The sequence below is a fragment of the Heptranchias perlo genome, chromosome 44 (genome assembly GCF_035084215.1).
Source record: "Heptranchias perlo isolate sHepPer1 chromosome 44, sHepPer1.hap1, whole genome shotgun sequence".
NCBI lineage: Eukaryota > Metazoa > Chordata > Chondrichthyes > Hexanchiformes > Hexanchidae > Heptranchias > Heptranchias perlo.
In genome coordinates, this window is record NC_090368.1 from 4,124,020 (window position 1) to 4,138,846 (window position 14,827).

A 14,827-nucleotide genomic window follows, 5' to 3' on the forward strand; every position below is an offset into this window, starting at 1 on the left:
TTTCTGACTCGTGTGTGGCCTGTTATGCCAGGTATGGATGTGGCTGAACCTGTTGGATGGAGAGGCGTTGTTTTTTTTCAGTTAAAACAAACAGTGCCCTTGAGATTAATTTACATCTGGGAACGCACAATGGTTAGCCAAAAATGACTATTTTTATTGCAGAAAGCGGCTGCTCTGGTGTACCTTAGAGGGGAGGGGTCTAACAGCTTCATGATCTTTTAATCTCTCTCGTTCCATCTGCTCAGTCGGTAGCTCTCTAGCCTCTGTGCCAGACAGTTGTGGGTTCAAACCCCACTCCAGGACTTAATCTAGGTTGACGCTTCAGTGCAGTACTGAGGCTGCACTATCAGAGGCACTGTCCTTCAGCTGAGACGTTACACCGAGGCCCTGTTCTGGTGTGCGTTAAAAGATTCCCCAGCACTATTGGAAGCACAGTAAGGTGTTCTCCTGGTGTGTAACATTCTACCTCAACCAACATCAACAAAAAGCAGATTAACTGGTCATTCTTCTCATTGGTGTTTGTGGGATCTTGCTAGGTACAAAATTGCTGTTGCGTTTTCCTATTCAACAGCAGTCACCGCAAACGTAGAAACATAGAAAATAGGAGCAGGAGTAGGCCATTCGTCCCTTCAAGCCTGCTCCGCCATTCAATATGATCATGGCTGATCCTCTATCTCAATACCATATTCCCGCTCTCTCCCATATCCCTTGATGCCGTACTTTAATTCATTGCTTTTGAGATCTGAGAAGGTGCTAAATAAACACGTCATTCCATCTCTATTTCCTGCATTCCCTCTTTTTCCCTTTATTCCCTCTCTCTTTCCTTCATTTCCATTCCTTTTCCTCCATTTTCTCTCTTTTTCCTTCATTTCCTCTTTTTCCTTCATTCCCTCCTTCCTTAATTCCCTCTCCTCCATTCATTCTCTTTCCCTCGCTTTCTCTTTCTCCCTCACTCTCTCCCTCACTTTTTCTCCCTCGCCATCTATCTGTCTCCCCTCACTCTATTTCCCTCACTCCTTCCCTTTATCCCTCACTCCCTCCGTTTCTCCCTCACTTTTTCTCCCTCGCCATCTATCTGTCTCCCCTCACTCTATTTCCCTCACTCCTTCCCTTTATCTCTCACTCCCTTCCTTTCTCCCTCACTCTCTCTTTCCATCATTCCTTCCCCCTCTCCCTGGCCCGGCTGCCCAGTGCTGCATTCTCCCAGCACTGCCGGGATGGTTTAGTGCTGAGTACAGCTGCCTTTTGAGCAGTTAAAAAGAAAAGAAAGACTTGTCTCCTCTATTACTCTTTCCAAACTTGCTGGTGCCCTGCACTGTGGGCCTCGGGCCTCTCAGCTGTATAAAACAAAAAGTAACAAAGTTAAGCAGTGATCTGCATCAAAAATCAACAGTTTATGAAAGAAAAAACTTGCATTTATCTCGCGCCTTTCACAGCCTCAGGTGTCCCGAAGTGCTATACAGCCAGTGAAGTACTTTTTGAAGTGCGGTCACTGTTATAATGTAGGGAAATGCGGCAGCCAATTTGTGCACAGCAAGATCCCACAAACAGCAATGAGATAAAGATCAGATTACCTATTTTAGTGATATCACTTGAGGGACAAATATTGGCCAGGACACCAGGGAGAACTCCCCCGCTCTTCTCCCAATAGTGCCCTGGGATCTTTTACAGCTACCTGAGAGGGGCAGATAGGGCCTCGGTTTAACGTCTCATCTGAAAGACGGCACCTCCGACAGTGCAGCACTCCCTCAGTACTGCGGTGGGAGGGTCAGCCTGGATTTTGTGCTCTAGCCTCTGGAGTGGGGACTTGAACCCACTGACTCTGCTACCCACTGAGCCACGGCTAACACTGCAGACAATCTCTACCTTCCTCCGCTATCTCCTGGATGGGAGGGCTGGAGTGCTACCCACTGAGCCACGGCTGACACCGTTGACTGGGATTGGAGTTTTGGCCAGTGCGGCAACGACAACAACAGCAACTTGCCTTTATACAGCGCCTTAAATGTAGTAAAACGTCCCAAGGCGCTTCACAGCAGCATTGTCAAACAAAATTTGACCCCGAGCCACATAAGGAGATAGTGGGACAGGTGACCAAAAGCTTGGTCAAAGAGGTAAGTTTTAAGGAGCGTCTTAAAGGAGGAGAGAGAGGTAAATGATTTTATTAAAAAGCAGAGAAAAAAAATAGTCTCACCATAACCAGATGTTTCCCTTCAACTTTCCAATTGTTGAAATGTAATATTTAGTTTATTTTTGCTTTAGAATGATTTATGTATGTCCTAACTAGTTTTATATCTTCCCCTCACTCTCAGTTGCAAGAGTCGCATTTGGCCAGCAGAGGGTAGCAGACGCTACAGGACAGGAATTGGAGAAAGTGTTTAAAGGTCAGTAATTTTACATAAAGTTTGTATTTTACTTTAAATAAAGGGACAGAACCGCAACTGTAAATGCAAAAAAAAAACCTGGGAAATGCAAACAAATTGGAAAAAAAAATTAGAATAAGTTAGTATTTAGAGGTTATCCTTTAGAGATCTGCTGGGGGAGGGGTGGCATTTTGTCATTACAGCAACAACTTGCATTCATGTAGCGCCTTTAACATAGGAAAACGTCCCAAGGCGCTTCACAGGAGCGTAACCAGATAAAAAATAAAAAAAATTGACACCGAGCCAGAGAAGGAGGTATCAGGGCAGGTGACCAAAAGCTTGGGGTCAAAGAGGCAGGGGCCCTAAAGGAGGAGGATTCCAGATCTTAGGGCCCAGACGGGGGATGCACAAGGGGCCAGAATCAGAGGAGCATAGAGCTGGAGGAGGTTACAGAGATAAGGATGGTGGGGTGAAGCCATACAGGAATTTAAACACGAGGATGAGAATTCGAGGCATTCACACAGTTTCCTCGACTCTCGTTTTTTTTTCCCATTTAATAAGGAGGTTTGTGGAGGAGCGGGGTGAACCAGCGTACTTGTGTTCAAATTTTCTGCAGTGGGACTCGAACCCATATCCTTCTATGACTCTAGAGTCACGTGTGCTACTGACTGAACCATAGCTATCACTTAGCATAGGTTACTGGAATGGGGGTTGGGGTGAGGGGGGTGGCTAGTGTCAGTGTCCACAGAACCAAACCCAGTAAGAGTCAGGAGAAGCGGGGAGAGAACTTTGGCCAGGATTGGGGAGGGGGCGAATTGCCCAGTCAGCCGCGATCGTTCAAGCTGGCGGCACCCGGTTCTGCCCTTTGGCCCACTCCTCCCAGGGGTTAAAGGGCGAACTGAACCAACTCTGGCCAAGGTGAACGCCACGAGTTTTTTTTAGAAAAAAAAAATCATCTTTAAAAAAAAAACAATTCGGAAAAAAAAAACAAAACAGCCTCTGTGTAGGCCACACCCAGCCTACTGTGGGAGCAGCTTCCCTTACAATTGTTGGCACATTCCACTGTCAACAGACTGAGCAAAGGAATTCCGTGGAAGGTTATTTCATTATCGAGCTGAGGCCCGCTTCGCCGGTCCAGGAGTAAAGAAGAGCCACAGGTGCCTTTAAGAGCAAGTAACTAAAAAAATTAATAGCCAGATCTGGCATTAAGCTTTGAAGAGCCTCGGTCAAGTTGCCAAAAGAACCGGTCACGCTGCAGGGAAGGAAGCATGTCGAAGATGAGCGGTGGCAAGAGCCCTGTTTTCATTGTGGTGGTCCTGCTGATTTTGCTGGCCATTCTAGGCCTGCACCAATGGATGATGGTGTCGGAGAACAACTTGCTGAAGCAGGAGACCGGGCAGTCGAGGGAGGTGGCGGGGAAGCTGAGAAGGGAGAAGGAGGAACTGCACAACCAGCTGGCCGAGCTGCACATGACCCTCGACGACAAGAAGCGCTACATCAGCGACATCGACGGCAAGTTCCTTAAAGCCAACGCCGACCTGGAGAACAAGAGTTCGATGCTGCAGCGCTGTGTGGAAGAAAAGGTAAGAACTTGCTTTTAAACAGTGCCTTTCACCACCTCAGGACCTCCCAAAGTGCTTTACAAGCCAATGAAGTACTTTTTTCAAAGTGTTGTAAAGTAGGAAACGCGGCAGCCAATTTGCGCACAGCAAGATCCCACAAACAGCAATGAGATAAATGGCCCAGTTCATCTCTTTAAGGTGTTGGTTGAGGGATAAATATCAGCCGCAGGACACCAGGGAGAACTCCCCCCTGCTCTTCTTCGAAATAGTGGCCGTGGGATCTTTTACCTCGACCTGAGAGGGGCAGAAGGGGCCTTGGTTTAACGTCTCATCCGAAAGACGGCACCTCCGACAGTGCAGCACTCCCTCCGTACTGGCACTGGGAGTCTCAGCCTGAATTATGGGCTCGAGCCTCTAGGGTGGGACTTGAACACATGATCGTCTGACTCAGAGGCGAGAGTGTTACCCACTAAGCCGGGGCTGACACCGTGTTTTTAAGAATTTATTTTTATAAATAAAAATGTATGTAAATATTTAATACCTTGCTGCTTACAGCACAGACCTGGATTGAATCATTAACCACTGTGTGACACGGGCCATCAGGGGCCTGAACGTCTGAATTTTAATCACCCATTCTGGAAAAAATGGTATTAAAGAAACAAAATCATGACTTGCAGTTCTAGATTCCAGCAATTCAAAAAGTGCTGAATGAAAGAGGGACTTTCACTTTGAATCTGGTTGTGCGCTGAACAGGTTTAAAACGAGTTCTTCTACCCATATTCATTCCGCAACTGGATCTCTCCTCCGCCTGGATCTCTTGCACCCTGCTCCTAAACAGGGGGAGGGGCAGCACAGGGTTCACATGCAAAGAAGAGAGACAGAAAGTCAGAGCGAGATAGAGAGAGAGAGAGAGAATGTTAGAGGGAGATAGAGAGAGAGAGAGAGAATGTTAGAGGGAGATAGAGATAGAGAGAGAGACACACACACACAAAGTCAGAGAGAGATAGAGAGAGAGAGACAGAAAGTCAGAGGGAGATAGAGAGAGAGAGACAGAAAGTCAGAGGAAGATAGAGAGAGAGACACACACAAAGTCAGAGAGAGATAGAGAGAGAGACAGAAAGTCAGAGGGAGATAGAGAGAGAGACAGAAAGTCAGAGAGAGATAGAGAGAGAGACACACACACAAAGTCAGAGAGAGACAGAGACAGAAAGTCAGAGATATAGAGAGAAGAGAGAGAGGGAGACACATACAAAGTCAGAAAGAGAGAGAGAGGGAGAGAGAGACAGAAAGTCAGATAGAGAGAGAGAAACAGAAAGTCAGAGAGAGCTGGAGAGAGAGAGACAGAAAGTCAGAGAGAGATAGAGAGAGAGAGACAGAAAGTCAGACAGAGGGAGATATAGAGAGAGAGGGATAGAGAGACACAGAGCAATACCGAGAGAGAGACAGAATGTCAGAGAGAAGCAAGATGGATAGAGAGGCAAAGAGAGAGATATGCAAATGGATAGAGCGAGAGAGATAGATAAATGCAGAGAGATAGAAGATCAGAACAATAGAGACAGACAGAGAGAATAGAGACAGAGTTACGGAGACACACAGACAGATATAGCGACACAGACAGTGAGAGAAAGACAGGCAGAGAGACACATACAAACAGGCGCACAGAGATAAGAACACAGACATGCAGAAAGGTGAACACAGTAAGCCAAAGGAGGTTCACACAGAGACATTCAGATTTAGCCCCCTGTTGAAAATTCATTAAAACCTGTAACTTTCTTTAAAAATTGAGAACACCAGTGCAGCTGAATAGAGTGGGAAGGCATTCAGAGAGAGAAAGTTGAAGCAGGGGCATAAAACTCTTTAACCCAGCAGTACAACACTTACCCACTGGGCCAAACTTCCTATATCTTTGTTTTGCTTGGATCTTCCCAGCAGGAAAATGGACCTCAGGATGAGGCCAAGATTGGCTGAACTGCGATGCTACACTTGGTAGAATAGCATGCCGCTACTCGCTGCCCAGACCGCTCCGTCAAGTTACTAGAAAGGGGCACAATGTTATCCCCGTCCCCCCCTCCAGCAAGGGGATACTGGTTTCAGGGAGGGGGGAGTTAGTGGTGCATTCTGGATCATTTAACTTTATACTTCACAATTAAGAAATTTTTAAGTTAAAAATAATTATAGGAAAGATATAAGTGACATTTTTGTTTATTCATATTCAACAGAACTTCACTAAAAACAATCTGAAAAGTCACTTCCTCCCCCACACTGACCCTCTACCCCTCCCCCACACTGACCCTCTACCCCCTCCCCCACACTGACCCTCTACCCCTCCCCCACACTGACCCTCTACCCCCTCCCCCACACTGACCCTCTACCCCTCCCCCACACTGACCCTCTACCCCTCCCCCACACTGACCCTCTACCCCTCCCCCACACTGACCCTCTACCCCCTCCCCCCACACTGACCCTCTACCCCTGCCCCACACTGACCCTCTACCCCTCCCCCCACACTGACCCTATACCCCTCCCCCACACTGACCCTCTACCCCTCCCCCACACTGACCCTCTACCCCCTCCCCCCACACTGACCCTCTACCCCTCCCCCACACTGACCCTCTACCCCTCCCCCACACTGACCCTCTACCCCCTCCCCCCACACTGACCCTCTACCCCTCCCCCACACTGACCCTCTACCCCTCCCCCACACTGACCCTCTATCCCCTCCCCCCACACTGACCCTCTACCCCTCCCCCACACTGACCCTCTACCCCTCCCCCACACTGACACTCTACCCTTCCCCCACTGTGACGCTCTACCCCTCCCCCACAGTGACACTCTACCCCTCCCCCACACTGACACTCTACCCCTCCCCCACACTGACGCTCTACCCCTCCCCCACACTGACGCTCTACCCCCTCCCCCACTGTGACGCTCTACCCCTCCCCCACGCTGACGGTCTACCCCCTCCCCCACACTGACGCTCTACCCCTCCCCCACACTGACGCTCTACCCCTCCCCCACAGAGACGGGCTACCCCTCCCCATAGTGACCCTCTACCCCTCCCCCACAGTGACCCTCTACCCCTCCCCCACAGTGACCCTCTACCCCTCCCCCACAGTGATGTTCTATCCCTCCCCCCACAGGCCACTCTACTCCTCCCCCTCACAGAGGGATTTTCTCCCCTCTCAGTCCTGACTCGAGAGGCGAAAGGCGCTAATGTAAATGCAAGTCCTTACTTTCTAGCGGGTGAAGGTCACTGGGCAAATCGCAAAACTGAATTCAATAAATGTGACAATTTGTTTTTCAAAAATCCATTCTGGGGATGTGGGCGTCGCTGGCAAGGCCGGCGTTTATTGCCCATCCCCGGTTGCCCTGAGAAGGTGGTGGTGAGCCGCCTTCTCGAACCGCTGTAACAGTGTGACACAATCAAGGGGCTTGTTGGGCCACTTCATAGGGCAATTAAGAGTCAACCACATTTCTGTGGGGACTGGAGTCACATATAGGCCCCAGACCGGGTAAGGACGGCAGATTTCCTTCCCTAAAGGGAGATCAGTGAATCAGTTGGGTTTTTACGACAATCTGACAGCTTCACGGTCACCTTTACTGATCCCGGCTTTTCATTTCCAGATTTTTAAAATTGGATTAAAATTCTCCAACAGTCATGGATGGGATTGGAACCCACCTTCTACTGGATTAATAGCACCAACATCTGGATTACTAGTTCAGTAACACGACCACTATTCTACCATACCCCTTAAAGCCCCAATTCCTTCACTAACGCCCTTCAGGGATGGGAGTTTGGCCTCACGATGTGACTGACTCTTACTGGCCTCTGAAGTGGCCCAGAAGAGTCACTCAGTCAGAAAGAGAATCAATCGGCACACTAGCAAGGGAGGGATGGGCAATAAACACAGCTCAGCTTTCATCTCCGGAACATATATTGATTCAGAATCCTGGTTGGCTTGATTGCATTGTAAATATCGCCACTCCCCCACTCCCCCTCCCCCACCGCCTGTCTGAAGTAAATCATTCAATGGTCAATCGGTGTGCTGCCCCATTGTTCTGTCCGTTCATTTACTGGGAGACCAACTGAACCATGGTTCAGTGAGGAGAAACAATTAAAAGCAACCGAGCTGAAAGTCGAGCCTATTGCACTCACAGGTCACAATCAGGTTTCAACCAGCTCTTCTCAAGATAAGACCAATGTAAGGAATCTTACAACACCAGGTTATAGTCCAACTGTTTAATTTGAAAATCACAAGCTTTCGGAGTCTTCCTCCTCCTGACGAAGGAGAAAGCCTCCGAAAGCTTGTGATTTTCAAATAAAACAGTTGGACTATAACCTGGTGTTGTAAGATTCCTTACATTTGTCAACCCCAGTCCATCACCAGCATCTCCACATCAAGATAAGACCTACAGTATAACTCCATGAAATGGGGTCACAATTAAAGGGGAACTGAATAGCGTAGCGGGCCCAACAATCTCTTGCAGAGGCTTTCCCCTGCAACTCTAAATCCTCCCCCTCTCCCTGAAGAGGTATAGCCTCCGTCCAGTACACCCCACCCAAACCTTTGTACTTTTACAGTCAACCTTTAGGGCACCAGTGGGCGGGAATGATGGGGCCAATGATCCATTGGTGGGCTAGTGGTTATGGTGCTGGACTAGCAACCCAAAGGCTGGTAATTTGAGGGCTGGTACCAGAAAGTGACCATGAAGCTGTCAGATTGTTGTAAAAACCCAGCTGGTTCACTAATGTTCTTCAGGGAAGGGAACCAGCCCCCTCCCTACCCAAAACTGACCTACATGTGAGTCCAGTCCCACAGTAGGAGGTTGGCTGTTAATGCCCTCAGGGCAATGAGGGATGGGCAATAAACGCTGGCCTTGCCAGTGTCGCCGACAACACAACAAGCTCGACATCATGACAAAGCAACTCATTCGATCGGCAGCCCATCCACCACCTTAAACACCCACTCCCGCCACCACCAGCACTCCGTGGCTGCAGTGTGTACTATCCACAGGATGTAGGATGCACTGCAGCAACTCACCACCGTTTCTTCGACAGCGCTTCCCAAACCCACAATCTCCACCACCTAGAAGGACAAGGTCAGCAGGTGCTTGGGAACACCATCACCTCCAAGTTCCTCTCCGAGTCACACAAACCGTCCTGAATTGGATATATATCAGCCGTCCCTTCTTCGTCGCTGGGTCAAGATCCTGGAGCTCCCGACCTAACAGCATTGTGGAAGCACATTCACCACACGGACTGCAGCGGTTCAAGAAGGCGGCTCACCACCACCTTCTCAAGGGGCAACTAGGGGATGGGCAATAAATGCCAGCCTTGCCAGTGACGCCCACATCCCAAGAATGATATTAAAAATTCTCACAGCTCACTTGCTATTCTGGTTGAGACCAGCCTGATTCCTGCTCAGCTATTTAGGGAGCAGAGTCAAGAGTCAACATGTGTTGGCAGCTGTTGCTCAGTGGGTAACACTCTTACTCTCTATTGTGGGTCCAAGTCCCACTCCATGACTGGAGTGCGCTCCAGAGCAGTACTGAGGGAGTACGATGAATATGTCAATAGCTGTTATTCTTCATTAAACCAAGGCCCTGTCAGGTGGACCTTAAAAATCCCATTGTGTTATCACAGAATCTTACAGCAGGAGGCCATTCAGCCCATCATGCCAGTGCTGGCTCTTTGTAAGAGCTATCCAACTAGTCCTGCTCTTTTCCCAGAGCCCTGCAAATTTTTCCTTTTCAGGTATTTATCCGATTACCTTTTGAAGGTTACGATTGAATCTGTTTCCACCGCCCTTTCAGGCAGCGTGTTCCAGATCATAACAACTCACTGCGTAAAAAAGTTCTCCCCATCTCCACCCTGGATTTTTTGCCAATTATCTTAAACCTGTGTCCTCTAGTTACTGACCCTCCTGTCAGTGGAAACAGATTCTCCTTATTTCCTCTATGGAAATCTCTCATGATTTTGAACACCTCCATTAAATCTCTCCTTAACCTTCTCTGCTCTAAGGAGAACAATCCCAGCTTCTCCAGTCTCTCCACTGTCACTGAAGTCCCTCATCCCTGGTACCATTCTGGTAAATCTCCTCTGCTTCCTCTCCAAGGCCTTGACATCCTTCCTAAAGTGTGGTGCCCAGAATTGGACACAATACTCCAGCTGGGACCTAACCAGTCACGTGGAAACTCTTGAGAGCGGAGTTTACAAGCCTCTATTGCTAGTGCCAGGTGCACAGTGGGGGGCACAAGACGAGGTGGTGGCGGGGGGGAGCGGGGGGAGCTGTAACTTGGTCTCTCTCACCTGCACTCCTGTCATCCACCCTATCACCTTTCCAGGCCCCCCTCACCCCCCCTTTTCCTTGGCCATGGCCCTGGAATATGTCAATGAGATGAGGGCAAGTCTGTGATCTAAAAGAGGGTGTGGTGAACATAGGATCATAGGAACAGGAGTAGGCCATTCAGCCTCTCGTGCTTGCTCCGCCATTTGATAAGATCATGGCTGATCTGTGATCTAACTCCATATACCTGCCTTTGGCCCATATCCCTTAATACCTTTGGTTGCCAAAAAGCTATCTATCTCAGATTTAAATTTAGCAATTGAGCTAGTATCAATTGCCGTTTGCGGAAGAGAGTTCCAAACTTCTACCACCCTTTGTGTGTAGAAATGTTTTCTAATCTCGCTCCTGAAAGGGCTGGCTCTAATTTTTAGACTGTGCCCCCTACTCCTAAAATCCCCAACCAGCAGAAATAGTTTCTCTCTATCCACCCTATCTGTTCCCCTTAATATCTTATAAACTTCGATCAGATCACCCCTTAACCTTCTAAACTCCAGAGAATACAACCCCAATTTGTGTAATCTCTCCTCGTAACTTAACCCTTGAAGTCCAGGTATCATTCTAGTAAACCTACGCTGCACTCCCTCCAAGGCCAATATGTCCTTCCGAAGGTGCGGTGCCCAGAACGGCTCACAGTACTCCAAGTGCAGTCTAACCAGGGTTTTGTATAACTGCAGCATAACTTCTGCCCCCTTGTACTCTAGTCCTCTAGATATAAAGGCCAGCATTCCATTAGCCTTCTTGATTATTTTCTGCACCTGTTCATGACACGTCAATGATCCATGTACCTGAACCCCTAAGTCCCTTTGGACATCCACTGTTTTTAACTTTTTACCATTTAGAAAGTACCCTGTTCTATCCTTTTTTGATCCAAAGTGGATGACCTCACATTTGTCTACATTGAATTCCATTTGCCACAGTTTTGCCCATTCACCTAATCTATCAATATTACTTTGTAATTTTATATTTTCATCTACACTGCTTACAATGCCACCAATCTTTGTGTCATCGGCAAACTTAGATATGAGACTTTCTATGCCTTCATCTAAGTCGTTAATAAATATTGTGAATAATTGAGGCCCCAAGACAGATCCCTGTGGGACACCACTAGTCACATCCTGCCAATGTGAGTACCTACCCATCATCCCTACTCTCTGTCGCCTTTCGCTCAGCCAACTTCCTAACCAAGTCCGTACTTTTCCCTCGATTCCATGGGCTTCTATCTTAGCTAACAGTCTCTTATGTGGGACCTTCTCAAATGCCTTCTGGAAGTCCATATAAATAACATCCATTGACATTGCCCTGTCCACTACTTTAGTCACCTCTTCAAAAAATTCAATCAGGTTTGTCAGGCACGACCTACCTTTCACAAATCCATGCTGGCTCTCTCTGATTAACTGAAAATTCTCGAGGTGTTCAGTCACCCTATCCTTAATTATAGACTCCAGCATTTTCCCCACAACAGATGTTAGGCTAACTGGTCTATCATTCCCCGGTTTCCCTCTCTCTCCTTTCTTAAAAAGCGGAGTGACATGTGCAATTTTCCAATCTAGAGGGACAGTTCCTGAATCTAGAGAACTTTGAAAGATTATAGTTAGGGCATCCGCAATGTGCTCACCTACTTCCTTTAAAACCCTGGGATGGAAACCATCTGGTCCTGGGGATTTGTCACTCTTTAGTGCTATTATTTTCTTTATTACTGTTGCTTTACTTATGTTAATTCTATCGAGTCCCTGTCCCCAATTCAATATAAGTTTTCTTGGGATTTCCGGCATGCTATCCTCTTTTTCGACTGTAAATACTGACGTGAGGTTGCATGACTGGGCTTGTTCGTGAATTTTTCTTTTATTCGTTCATGGGATGTGAACGTCAATGGCGAGGCCGGCATTTATTGCCCATCCTTAATTGCCCTTGAGAAGGTGGTGGTGAGCCGCCTTCTTCAACCGCTGCAGTCCGTGTGCTGAAGGTTCTCCCACAGTGCTGTTAGGAAGGGAGTTCCAGGATTTTGACCCAGCGACGATGAAGTAACGTCGATATATTTCCAAGTCGGGATGGTGTGTGATTTGGAGGGGAACGTGCAGATGGTGGTATCTGCTGCCCTTGTCCTTCTAGGTGGTAGAGGTCGCGGGTTTGGGAGGTGCTGTCGAAGAAGCCTTGGTGAGTTGCTGCAGTGCATCCTGTGGATGGTACACACTGCAGCCACGGTGCGCTGGTGGTGAAGGGAGTGAATGTTTAGGGTGGTGGATGGGTGCTAATCAAGCGGGCTGCTCAAATTTTGTAGCTTTTCTTCAACAAAATAAAAGCTGCGCGCTTTCTCCATCTCCCTCCTTTCTCTCTTTCTCCTCTCTCTCCCTTTCTCACCCATTTCTCTCCCCTTTTCTCTCTCCCCTTTCACTCTTTCACTCTCTCCCTACTTTCTCCTCCCTTTCTCTCCCTCTTTTTCTCTCCCCCCTGGGCCATCCTGTCCTTTCCTCTCTGTGAGAAAAGATTTCTCCTCATCTCCCCTCCCCCTCTACCCCCAGTTCTTTCGCCAATTATCTTAAATCTGTGTCCTCTAGTTACTGACCCTTCTGCCAGTGGAAACAGTTTCTCCTTATTTACTCTATCAAAACCCCCTCATAATTTCAAACATCTCTATTAAATCTCCGTTTAGCCTTCTCTGCTCTAAGAAGAACAATCCCAGCTTCTCCAGTCTCTCCACATACCTGAAGTCCCTCACCCCTGGTACCATTCCAGTAAATCTCCCCTACACCCTCTCCAAGGCCTTGACATCCTTCCTAAAGTGTGGTGCCCAGAATTGGACACAATGCTCCAGCTGAGGCCTAACCAAGTGCACTTTTCTGGGCAAGTTTATTGGCACTTCAGCGCAACTCAGGAGGAAAGACGGAGGTGGAGGGGGTTAAGGAGGGAATTCCGGAGCGTGGGGCCCAGGAGGATGAAGGCACGGCCACCAATGGTGGAGCGAAGGGAGGGAGGATGCACAAGAGGCCAGAGTCAGAGGAGCAGAGAGCCGTTTCCTCCTGCAATCTAACGACTTTTAAAACCCGAGCTTGGTATCACCCAACTGCTAGTGTCAGCCGTGGCTCAGTGGGTAGCACTCTCACATCTGGGTCTAGGAGGTTTTGGATCCTAAGCCCCACTGCAGAAACTTGAGCACAAAATCTAGGCCGACACTCCTAGTGCCAGTACTGAGGGAGTGTTGCACTGTCGGAGGTGCCATCATTTGGATGAAATATTAAACCGAGGCCCTGTCTGCCCTCTCAGTTGGATGTAAAAGATCCCAGGGGCACTATTTTGAAGAAGGGCCGGAGTGTTCTCCCCGGTGTACTGGGCCAATATTTGTCCCTCAACCACCATCACTTAAAGCAGGTTATCTGGTCATTATCTCATTGCTGTTTGTGGGATCTTGCTGTGCGCAAATTGACTGCTGGTTTTCCTACATTACAACAGTGACGACACTTCAAAAAGTGCATCGTCGGCTGTAAAGCGCTTTGGGACGTCCCGAGGTTGTGAAAGGTGCTATAGAAATGCAAGTCTTTATTTTTTATTTCTTAACTTAGCTTGTCTTTTCTCATAGTCTCTTTTTCAAACTTGGTGGCGTCCCTGCATTGTGGGCCGTGACTCGGACTTCTCAGTATGTCAGAGTTTCGTGGGTTTGAGCCCCACTCCAGGGAGTTGAGCCCATCCTCCAGTAGTGAGGGAGTGCTCCACTGTCGGAGGTGCCGTCTTTCGGATGAGACATTAAACCGAGGCCCCGTCTGCTTGACTGTAAATGATCGCACGGCCCCATTGAAAGAAGAGTGGGGAGTTCTCCCCAGTATGGTGGAGCCAACATTTCTCTCTCGACCAACACCACCCAAAAACAGATTAACTGGTCATCCATCTCATTGTTGTTTGTGGGATCTTGCTGTGTGCATTCACCCAGTAACTGCGTAGTTCAGATAAGGCGCTGTGTTCAAATGGACTTCATTGTTGTGATGCTCTCATTAGCCCGGAGAGACTGGGGTTGCTGAGAATTATGCTGCGTCCTTTCAAAAGTTTGTTTTTCCCTTGCCCTCCTTTTCCAGAAAAAAGTGGTAGAAGTTGGTGAAAAACAGAAAAAGGAACTAAAGACAAAGGAAGGTAGGAAACAAAGCTCTCTTTTTAAATGTATTCATTAAGGGAATAAAACAATAATAGCGACTATTGTACGATGTTGCTCGATCCTCCCTGCTACTGTGTTTTATTCAGCCTCAGCTCATCTGCTGCTGAAACCCTAACCCGTGCCTTTGTTACCTCTACACTCGACTATTCCAATGTTCTCCTGACCAGCCTCCCATCTCCCACCCCCTGTAAACTTGAGCTCATCCAAAGTTCTGCTGCCCCCATATCCTAACTCGCACCAAGTCCCGTTCACCCATCACTCCCACTGTGCTCGCTGACCTACACTGGCTCCAGTCAGGCAACGCCTCGATTTTAAAATTCTCATCCTCCTGTTCAATTCCCTCCATTGCCCTCGCCCCCTCTCTATCTCTGTAACCTTCTCCAGCCCCACAACCCTCCGAGATCTCTGCGCTCCTCC

General features: G+C 48.2%; 1 protein-coding gene across 3 annotated transcripts in view; it reads left to right on the forward strand.

Annotated features, from left to right (window-relative positions):
* The window catches only part of LOC137306633 (protein GOLM2-like), a 52,485-nt gene that overhangs the window by 24,882 nt on the left and 12,776 nt on the right, over positions 1-14,827 (forward strand). For 2 of the 3 annotated variants that reach the window (XM_067975949.1, XM_067975950.1), the window contains exons 2-4: positions 2,310-2,381; positions 3,702-3,943; positions 14,334-14,388. In XM_067975949.1, coding sequence (XP_067832050.1) covers positions 2,310-2,381; positions 3,702-3,943; positions 14,334-14,388 — 369 coding nt within the window. Of the gene's footprint in view, positions 1-2,309; positions 2,382-3,432; positions 3,944-14,333; positions 14,389-14,827 lie in introns of all 3 variants that reach the window. The other variant, XM_067975951.1, reaches the window with a different exon arrangement.